Source organism: Oncorhynchus tshawytscha, linkage group LG13 (assembly GCF_018296145.1).
Source record: "Oncorhynchus tshawytscha isolate Ot180627B linkage group LG13, Otsh_v2.0, whole genome shotgun sequence".
Lineage (NCBI taxonomy): Eukaryota > Metazoa > Chordata > Actinopteri > Salmoniformes > Salmonidae > Oncorhynchus > Oncorhynchus tshawytscha.
In genome coordinates this window covers 20,326,803-20,337,910 of record NC_056441.1, presented here as the reverse complement: position 1 = coordinate 20,337,910, position 11,108 = coordinate 20,326,803, and the positions used below count along the sequence as shown (strand labels likewise).

Below are 11,108 nucleotides of genomic sequence, written 5' to 3'. Positions count from 1 at the left end.
TTTGTACCTTGTCAGCTCGGGGGTTTGAACTCGCAACCTTCCGGTTACTAGTCCTACACTCTAACCACCAAGCTACGCTGCCGATTTGAATTACATTGCAAGTGAAAAATCGATGTCAGGGACTCAGCGCGTTACCACAGTGAGCCAACTGGCCAGACAGATTTGCTCGTCGTGGACATTATTTTATTAGAGCATGCCAGTGGACTTCTAAGTGTGCTTTAGTGAGAAAGTGTTGGGATCAGGTTCAACTACATGTACCCACCACAAAATTATTCATAAGCAATTTCACCCACCCACAACTTCACCAGAATGCATTTGATTAATTTGAATGGGTTCGGCAAAGGGTGAATTTGGGGTTTCGTTACACCCTTTAACCCTAATTGCTCATGTAAGTCACTCTGGATAACAGCGTCTGCTAAATGTTGACATCCAATTGCGCAAAATTGTCGTGGTGAGCCATAACTCCTGTGTGCTAATTTGACCTGTTGGGGCATACTTACAGTGGACTGTTTTGGTCTCTGTATGCTAATTAAATTAAATTGATAAATTACATGAAAACAGCTAAATGCATGTGTTTGGTACCACTGCACTGCTCAAATTAACTCCAAGATTATATTAATTGTCTTGTGAAATCAGAGCACATTGCAAAGCCACCGTGTGTTAATGTTTGATATGTAGCTACTGAAAGTAGATACACCCCAGAAGAGGTACTTTGCCTCTGAAAAGTATTAAACCATTCCCCCAGGTGGCTATGCAGCAGCAACCTGTGCTGCAGAGTACATGCCAGCCATGGCAGACTTCCTCAAGCAGCACAGCCTGTCAGATGACCAGAGGATCTCTGTGCTGGAGGGGCTGTCTGGTGTCTGTTATGTCCACTTGACCAACCAGAAGCAGGCCCACTCAATAGGCCTCTACGCCACACTACAGGTAGCCTAGAGAAAGATTATTCAACACTTACCCTATGAGGTCCAGAGCCTGCTGGTTCTGTTCTGATAATTCATTGCACCCAGCTGGTGTCCCAGGTCTAAAGCAGTCCTTGATTAGAGAGGAACAATTAAATGCAGTGGCATTGTGGTAGAGTTGGCATTTAAAGGGCCTGGAGGTTAGAGCAGCAGGTAGGGACAGCAGTTACCTCTGGCTATAGATGGTCACCTGCCATTGTGGCCTTGAAGCCATAAAATATAATTTTTGCATAAAATTCCAAGCCAAAAATTGGTCTGACAATTTAGTACGCAATCTTCACCTACAGGAGCTGATGGACCCCACCTGCCCACTGTCTCTATCCACCAAGGCTAAAATGTGGAGCTGCTACTTGCTCAACATCCTGTGTTGTAACAACATCCCAGTTATACGCACCTTGGTGGGGTCACAGAGCCTGAGGCTGACCCTAGAGGCTCTGGAGGGACAGGACTGGTACGGCTGGCCGAAGAACTACGCCAGGGAACTGCTCTGCATGCTAGGGTTCTGGGCACCACAGGTTGTTACAGCACTAGGCGCAGGACAGGTTACAGTGCAAAACTATGGCTCTTAAGCAAACTCATTTCTGATGCCTTTGTTTGAGGTCAGGTTTAAACATAGGCCAACCGATGTCACTATTCTTTTGGAAGTTTGAGAAATTAAAAGGCAAATTAGTAAAAAAAATGTTTATTTCACAGAAGTCCAGAAGCATATGTACAGAGCGCATTAAAACAGCACTATAATGAACATTTCTCAAACATAGGTTAGCACAAATAGATTTAAACAGCAAAGATAAAACAAGGGAAACTTCCATTTTCATAAATCAGGTGGTAAGCTGTTGTGGTTTATCAAAGTAAAAATCTTATGCAAATAAGATCTTTAGATGTAAGCAGAGAAAATATATAAAGCAACTACAGGCATCAGTGACAGAATGGCAAGTCCATAACATAGTCCAGACATCTCCCAAAGTTGAGTTTCACCAGTGCACTGGAGTTCTGTCACTCAATCATCCTCTGAGGGTTCATCTTCCTGTTGTTCTGTGACATCCTCCAAGACATCAGCCTTGGGTGTGAAATCACTGCTGGTACATTGGTCATCAGATTCATCTAGCGCTTTCAACTCATCTTCGGTACCAAGGGTGATCTCTCTCAAGTCATCCAGACTTTCCGGACTCTTTCCAGTCAACCTCTGAAGAGACAGAATGAGCGTTGAACACCACATGTGACCTTAAGTTTAAAAGCATCCAGCAAAGACAGACAAATACCCCTTTATGTTGCATCAATTTCCCACTAGTTACCTCTATCATGTCAGCCATGTGATGTATGTGCTGGGCCAGCTCCTGAAGCTCATCATTCTCAGTCTTCAGCTGGGCTATCTGCTCATCCTTGGCATCAATGTCTTTGTGCAACTAATCAAACAAGGTGAAAGTCAGTTTGAGAAATTGACAGTTTCAGGCTTCACCATCAGCTAAAAAAGGTCATTTCAGAGCCAACTATCAGCTTAAGTCAACAGCACTATATCCAAACAACCTGGGATCAAAATGCCACAAGGATGTGAAAAACAGACATCTCTGAAAAAGACTAACACCCACTGTGACAGAGATAGATTTTGACAAATTGCACCATGGGACAGGGACAAGTTGATGGCTACACATTAGTCAGTTTTCATCAGTGATTAACTCACTTTCTCATTCTCCTGGAGAACGCTGTAGAGCGCTTTTCGTCTCTCCTCAGCTACCTCCTTCCAGTAAGAGGAGGGAGGGGTTTCTGAAATAGAGGGGGTAGACCATTTCAATTGAACAACCATTAGAGATCAATGAGAGAATGTAGATTTCATTCTATGGGATTAAAAGTAGGACATTGTACATTTAGACAAAATAAACCCAGTCCATTTGTGAAACATGGATGTGATAAATGGGATTAGGATCGTGGCCAGCCATAAAACAGTTCATGCTTACAATTCTTTGAATACAAACATACCTTTGATCATTAGTTCATAGGCCTCCTTGGTAACGCCATCAGGTAGATCAGCATTTTCTGTGTTTATAGATTTGACAGCAACTTCAGCCTTCATCCTCTTTGAGCCCTTCCCTTGTTCCGCGTTCCACTGTTTTCTTTTGGGAACCACCTTCCCTGTCTAACAAAAACTAAGAATTACTTGATCAGCACATCAGTTGTTGGTAGACCATTTGCCAATTAAAATGACAGCTGTGCCACAGGTTGCAAAACAGTTGGGAAGAAACATGCAATGTCGATTCCGTGGCACATGATTAATGAACTGACAACGCCTACTCCAAAATTAAGTCTTTCAATTTAAATTCTAGCAACCAATAGAAAGTAATGTATATGGGGACAGTCATCCCAGCACTGCAGATTTTGCTGGAGACAGTTGTTTTTAGGGCTGAGCCCAATTAGGCGACTGGCCGAATGTTTGGTCTGTTGGTCGACCAGGTGCACATACCTCAGTGAACTAATCCATTGCAGAGGCCTGGACTAAAAGCAAATTTATGCTTGATTTGAAAATGTGGTCAGAGACTCCATATAGAGGGTGTGACAATTGCAGAGCCCCCAGAGGCCCAAAAATATAAAGCTCTGTAACACATTGCCCAAAATGTAATAATGCAGAAGGCTCTGTCTAGTGCCACATTGACATGACTAGTTAACAGTAGGTGGGGTGGTACATCCTATATAAACAAACTAATTTCCTTGACAACAGCTCTGCGAAGTAGTATGAATGTCCCAACTTCTGCTCCAGCAATATCACCGTAAATGCTGCATGGCCAATGAGGAAGTTGGATTGACCATGCGACCAGATGCACTTCACTCCAGAATTGGAAAGCTGCCGTTACCGTCAATATTACTCACCAACAGGACATAAAACTGTAATATCCTATGCTTCACGGAATTGTGTCTGAATTACAACATGGATATTCAGCTAGCAGGATACACTTACCACCACACAGATGCGGGAACCAAGACCGCACTAAGTCAGCTGTATGAAGAAATAAGCAAACAGGAAACCACTCACCCAGAGGTGGCGCTCCTAGTGGCTGGAGACTTAAATGCAGGGAAACTTAAAATCAGTTCCACCAAATCTTTATCAACATGTTAAATGTGCAACCAGAGGGATTTTTTTTTTATAGATCACCTGTACTCCACACAAAGTCACGTGCGTACAAATCTCTCCCTCACCCTCCATTTGGTAAAGCCGACCACAACTCTATCCTCCTAATTCCTGCTTACAAGCAAAAATTCAAGCAGGAAGCACCAGTGACTCGGTCCATAAAAAAAAGTGGTCAGATAAAGCAGATGCTAAACTACAGGACTGCTTTGCTAGCACAGACTGGAACATGTTCCGGGATTCTTCCGATGACATTGAGGAGTACACCACATCAGTCACTGGCTTTTATCAATAAGTGCATTGAGGACATCGTACCCACAGTGACTGTACGTACATACCCCAAACCAGAAGCCATGGATTACAGGCAACATTCACACTGAGCTAAAGGGTAGAGCTGCCGCTTTCAATGCGCGGGACTCTAACCCGGAAGCTTACAAGAAATCCTGCTATGCCTTGCGACGAACCATCAAACAGGCAAAGAGAATACAGGGCTAAGATTGAATCTTACTACACCGGCTCTGATGCTCGTCTTATGTGGCAGGGCCTGCAAACTATTACAGACTACAAAGGGAAGCACAGCTGTGAGCTGCCCAGTGACAAGAGCCTACCAGACGAGCTAAATCACTTCTATGCTTGCTTCGAGGCAAGCAACACTGTGGCATGCATGAGAGCATCAGCTGTTGCGGACGACTGTGTGATCACGCTCTCCGTAGCTGACGTGAGTAAGACCTTTAAACAGGTCAACATACACAAGGCTGCGGGGCCAGACGGATTACCAGAACGTGTGTTCCGGGCATGTGCTGACCAACTGGCAGCTGAGTCGAATACATGTTTCAAGCAGACCACCATAGTCCCTGTGCCCAAGAACACAAAGGCAACCTGCCTAAATGACTACAGACCTGTAGCACTCATGTCCATAGCCATGAAGTGCTTTGAAAGGCTGGTAATGGCTCACATCAACACCATTATCCCAGAAACCCTAGACCCACTCCAATACCGCCCAAACAGATGATGCAATCTCTATTGCACTCCACACTGCCCTTTCCCACCTGGACAAAAGGAACACCTATGTGAGAATGCTGTTCATTGACCACAGCTCAGTGTTCAACACCATTGTACCCTCAAAGCTCATCACCAAGCTAAGGATCCTGGGACTAAACACCTCCCTCTGCAACTGGTTCCTGGACTTCCTGACAGGCTGCCCCCAGGTGGTCAGGGTAGGTAGCAACACATCTGCCATGCTGAGCCTCAACACTGAACTCCACAGGGGTGTGTGCTCAGTCCCCTCCTGTTTATCCACAACTGTATGGCCAGGCACGACTCCAACACTATCATTAAGTTTGCTGACGACACAGTGGTAGGCCTGATCACCATCAACGACAAGAGCCTATAGGGAGGAGGTCAGAGACCTGGCCGGGTGGTGCCAGAATAACAACCTATCCCTCAACGTAAACAAGACTAAGGAGATTATTGTGGACTACAGGAAAAGGAGCCCATTCCCATCGACGGGGCTGTAGTGGAGCAGGTTGAGAGCTTCAAATTCCTTGGTGTCCACGTCAACAACAAACTAGAATGGTCCAAACACACCAAGACAGTCGTGAAGAGGGCACGACAAAGCCTATTCCCCCCCAGGAAACTAAAAGGATTTGGCATGGGTCCTGTGATCCTCAAAAGGTTCTACAGCTGCAACAGCATCCTGACTGGTTGCATCACTGCCTGGTACGGCAATTGCTCGGGGGTAGTCAATTTGATTTATTTCACCTTTATTTAACCAGGTAGGCAAGTTGAGATCAAGTTCTCATTTACAATTGTGACCTGGCCAAGATAAAGCAAAGCAGTTCGACACAAACAACGACAGTTACACATGGAGTAAAACAAACAGTCAATAATACAGTATAAACAAGTCTATATACGATGTGAGCAAATGAGGTGAGATAAGGGAGGTAAAGGCAAAAAAAGGAACAAATACAGCCCAGTACATCACTGGGGCTAAGCTGCCTGCCATCCAGGACCTCTACATCTGGCGGTGTCAGAGGAAGGCCCAAAAAAATTGTCAAAGACCCCAGCCATAGACTGTTCTCTCTTCTACCGCATGGCAAGCGGTACCGGAGTGCCAAGTCTAGGACAGAAAGGCTTCAACAGTTTTTACCCCAAAGCCATAAGACTCCTGAACAGGTAACCAAATGGTTACCCGGACTATTTGCATTGTGTGCCCCCTCCCAACCCCTCTTTTACGCTGCTGCTACTCTGTTTATCTTATATGCATAGTCACCAACTATACATTCATGTACATACTACCTAATTGGCCTGACCAACCAGTGCTCCCGCACATTGGCTAACCGGGCTCTCTTTTTACGCTTCTGCTACTCGCTGTTCATCATATATGCATAGTCACTTTAAAGATACCTACATGTACATACTACCTCAATAAGCCTGACTAACAGGTGTCTGTATATAGCTTTTCTACTCTTTTTTCAAATGTCTTTTTACTGTTTTATTTCCTTACCTACACACTTTCTTTCCGCACCATTGGTTAGAGTTTCATTTCATTGTAAGGTGTACTACACCTGTTGTATTCGGCGCACGTGACAAATAAACCTTGATTTGAACTAATATGACCAGCAGTACATTTACCATGTATTCATATCATTTTTAATCTCCAATGTTAGGTTATGGTCATTTATTTTAATGCAGTCAATATTATTATTTACAGTCTTCCTGTTCTCAATGTCAGAGTGGCTACAATGTTTGCAGTCCAAATCCTACACTATCCTTGTGAGAAACAAATTTCGGTTACAAGTCGTGTCAATTTAGTTAGGAGCACCCCTGTCAATGTTAATAAGGATGCGCACGCATAGAAGTAGGCCTACACGCTGCCTGCGTGCAAATGTAAGCATAAATTTGGGGGATCTGATTGGCTTAACGCACCACCATTAATGACCTTTGGAGCTTCTCAAACTAATGCTTTCACCTCAAAAAGCAAAAATAAAATAAAACTCTGATTTACATCCATTGAGATTCACAATAGTTCCTCAATGAACTTGAAAAATAATTCCAGCGTGCTGCCTTTCCATAACCCCAAAGGGTCATAAAACAGGCTTCTAATCCATGCTGGATTTGGACTGAAATACTCAGCTCCTGTGAGCTCCTACCCAAGTAAATTGCTGCTTCTTATCCCTTGTGCAAATAGCCTACAGCTGTGTCCTGAGCTCAATGGCACTGGAAACAGAGGGCCTAGAATATTTAATTTTTTATGTTGCAAGTTCACTAGCACATTGCAGGCAAGTCCCCAAATTAATATGACCTTTCAAGTTCGTTGCTGACAGGCCATGTGTAGCCAATGTGATTTATAGGATGTTTTTTAAAAATCAGGATATTTTCTACCTGCAACGTGGGCTATTTTTACATAGTTGGCAATAGAAGTTAACTTTAGGTTTGTGTCATTTAGATAGAATTGCGATTACCCACATGACAATGATTGAGATATGAAGACAAATTAAATTAAACTGTTATAACGCATAGCTGGCTCGATAGAGCGGTAGAAGTGGTAAGAAGTTGGCAGGGTTAGAGGGAAATTTATAAATCAAAGGGGATTGGAAATTACGCAAACAAAGACATTGGTAGAAGATGCAATATTAACACTGCCTGCCACCGCCCCCCAAATACACCGATTTGTGCGACAGTCCCCAGGACATACCAGCATTCCTCTGCCAAGGTTCTTATTGACTGCAGCTTGCTGGAGGACTTGCAGAGTTTTCCTTGTAGGTCCCATGTCTTGAATGGACCCACCAAAAAAGCTCTGAAATAAAACATGAAGACAAACACATTTAAAGTTTAATCCAGTAGTTGGATAAATTGTTGAATTGTTGCACAAAAAGCCTGTGCTCATGTGATTCTATACAAAACCAGTCAGAAGTGTTACACCCCTCTCCATGAAAAATCATTAAGGTACAACATTGGTGGGAAACAAACAACCCCCTCCCTGACCTCAACAGTGAGCACATTCAGCATTTACCTGGATATAGTGTCATTCAACAAACCCTACTCTGGCTACACTGTCACTTTTGGGATTGCAAATAAGTGAAGTGTCTGAACGGCCCTTCGTCTCACGTGAAGGCAGACCTGGGTTCAAATAACATTTATTTTTAAATCACATGCTGTGTTTGAACTTTGTTGCAATGGAACCAATAGAAGATCCTAAACAATCCAATCCCCCCCCCCATCACCCAGTCTCCCTGGCACTCCAGGCAGGCTAAAGCAAATTTCCAATAGTATTTGAACCCAGGTCTGGTAACCAGAGGTGTGGACATGAGTCACATGACTTGGACTCAAGTCACAAATATGATGACTTGCAACTCAACTTTGACACCAATGACTTGTGATTTAACTCAGACTTGAGCCTTTTGACTTGACCCGACACCCTCCAAGCACAGATATTAAAAATGCTATTTAAAAATATATATATATATAAATAAAGTGTGCAGCGCATCAACTCTTTATTTAACAGATTAGTTTGAATCGGACAGCAGCCAATCAAATTGTGCCAGCTGAGAAAAAGTTGTAGCAGTGTAGAGGAATGTCAGCGGGTGAATTCAGATGGAGCCCTTGGAAAGATTATACCCAAAAAATAATAATTTGGGGTATCAAGACTACGCTATATCAAAAAAACAGATTGCAAATTGCAAAACACGCAGGAAGAAAATTAGACGGAGGCGCAACAACTTCCAGCTTTGTTCGACATTTGAAGATGCACAAATGAACGGTAAGTCGTGGCTAATACAGCCGACAGCTATATCATTTAAATCTTTGCTAGTGTAGCATGTAGGCTAACGTAACGTTAAATCAATGAGTATCCACAGTCAGTCAATGTGGAAACGCAACTCAATCTTGGGTGCAATGTTCACAACTGGCGAGGCAGTTGGCAGCCTAAATCCTGCCTGATGTTACTGCTGTTCCTAAAACCATTGACATACGTTAGCCTACGGTAACCACACAGAGGCTGTGTATGTGTGTTAAGGATGGGCGATTGTGTAGTGGGGGTCTCACGGCTACCCATGCATTTCCATGGAATTATAAAGTTGATTTGGAAAGTAATAAATATTTAAAAGCATTCATGATTAGCATAAATGTAATATATTAACTAATACTCATTTTGTGAAGAGCACACGACTAGTTCAGGACTTTCCTGTCTTGACGTGGGAATTGGGTGCTAAGACTTGAGACTTACAAAACAATGACTTGGTCCCACCTCTGCTGGTAACTGACCAGATTGCACAGGCAGGTGCAATTTTCCCCAGGTCATCATTTTACAGGCTGCAATTTTCCCCAGGTCATCATCTTACACGCTGACATTAACCAAATAATTACTGTGGGAACGAGTCTTAAAAACGAATTATGGGAAACTACAAGTTAGTGAGTGCAAACATTAACCCTAACAATAGTAACAGGCACGAGGTAGTCATGAATTTCAAAACGTTGAGTTCCAATTCTGGATGTGCATGAAGGATCTGTGGGTTAAAACCACTTCAGTTAACTTGCTGAATTGTAATGGTTCGCCTCGTTGCACATAATACTTCGTAAATTAACCTTACACTACAGTAGTCTGCTACAAAACACATCGATATTTAGCACTAGACTGGGGATTGGCATATATTATTTGCTTACCTTTATGTTCGCAGAGGCTTTATTCCCAGGTTTCATTTTCCTAATGGACATTTTGACAAGACCTGGCGAGAAAGGGACACTGTAAATCCTAAAAGGTCATTTACAACTCGAAAAAAAAGTGACTTAAGAATGATACATTAAATCGTTAAAAATGTTGCCAAGAACGTGTGATTCTGGAATAGCGTTCTCTAGTTGTCACAGTCTAACAGACTTCCCATCTCGCCGGAGGAAAAAAACCGCCAAAAATGGCTGGCAATTTACTGCCACAGACAAAAGCAGAAAGTTACCAGGATCTTTGGTATGCGGCCAGGTTAAGTAATAACTGTCTACATAGTTAACATTATCAAGGTCTTGCTCCAAAGATACTAACGCGGACCAAATGAGCTAGTTAGTGAAATAGAAAGGATCAAAATCATAAACCAAACCGGCTAAAACAAGTAACTAGCTGGCATGAGCTAACACAGTACTGGCTAACATTCATTTTGTCACAAAAAAGGCGCTATCATTCGTGTAATACACTTATTGACTTGAGCGTATTTGACCGGAGAGAAATTCAACATTTTATATTACCATATAATAACGTAACTCACAGTTTTGGCAGCTTCCCGGGAGTGGGATCAGATTGGTTTACTTCTTTATTTCTCGGAAGTCACTTTCCTTTCTCGCCAACTCGCGCCAGGAGCTTAAATGTCCTCTTAATCACGTGACGTGATGCTACTTCTGGATTTTTGTCACTCTTTCAAAATAAGAGTTGTCATCCGTTCTCGTTCTGTCCAGTAAACTAAATTAATTATGAAGGTAAAATGCTAGAAAGTATGCACAATTATCAACAATCAATATATCTTAGTTAATTATCAAACATGCGTTTCTAAAAGTGAAAATAATTAAGTGATATTTGTTTACATTTGATTTTGTATGTTTTAAAGGTAGACAGCGATATGACACAGATCAGGGCCTCCGGAAGAGGAAAATTGAGTCCATAGAGAAAGCAAGTAAAAGATGAGTGTCAGGGATGGGGTGGTAGTATTATCATAAGGAGACGTGTACTTGGAAAACAGAGGAGGAATGGAGATGGAGGGAAAAAGAGAGGTAGAAGAGGTCTAAGAGAGTGAGCTTGAGTTGGATAAAAATGGTGGGAAAAAAGGGAGATGGTTTATCAAAGAAGAATGGTAGAAAGTGTAAGCAGATGGAGCTGAAGACAGGAGGATAAATGGAAGTGAATGAAGTTATCGGAGGCAGAGGTATGCACCAAGGATCAGGATGAAGAAGAGTCTGACAGTAGGATTGAAGTTCCTGGACTCTTGCCTTTTGGCTGATTAATTTGTGGTTTCATGGTGGGTGAAAAAAAAAGAGTTGGGTCATGTGGA

General features: G+C 42.7%; 1 protein-coding gene across 2 annotated transcripts; it reads right to left on the bottom strand.

Moving 5' to 3' along the window:
* Nucleotides 1-1,628: 1,628 nt before the first annotated feature.
* Nucleotides 1,629-10,477, bottom strand: LOC112235206 (geminin). Of its 2 annotated transcripts, none has more exons than XM_024403618.2 (7): nucleotides 10,332-10,477; nucleotides 9,742-9,803; nucleotides 7,775-7,876; nucleotides 2,937-3,093; nucleotides 2,641-2,723; nucleotides 2,255-2,365; nucleotides 1,629-2,145 (listed from the first exon to the last, which is right to left on the bottom strand). In XM_024403618.2, exons 2-7 carry the CDS (start codon nucleotides 9,790-9,792, stop codon nucleotides 1,960-1,962), a joined length of 690 nt encoding a protein of 229 aa, XP_024259386.1. In that variant the 5' UTR covers nucleotides 9,793-9,803; nucleotides 10,332-10,477; the 3' UTR covers nucleotides 1,629-1,959. The 2 variants fall into 2 exon arrangements, with proteins under 2 accessions (XP_024259386.1, XP_024259387.1); XM_024403619.2 differs by having other exon boundaries at nucleotides 9,742-9,820; nucleotides 10,332-10,437.
* Nucleotides 10,478-11,108: the final 631 nt, after the last annotated feature.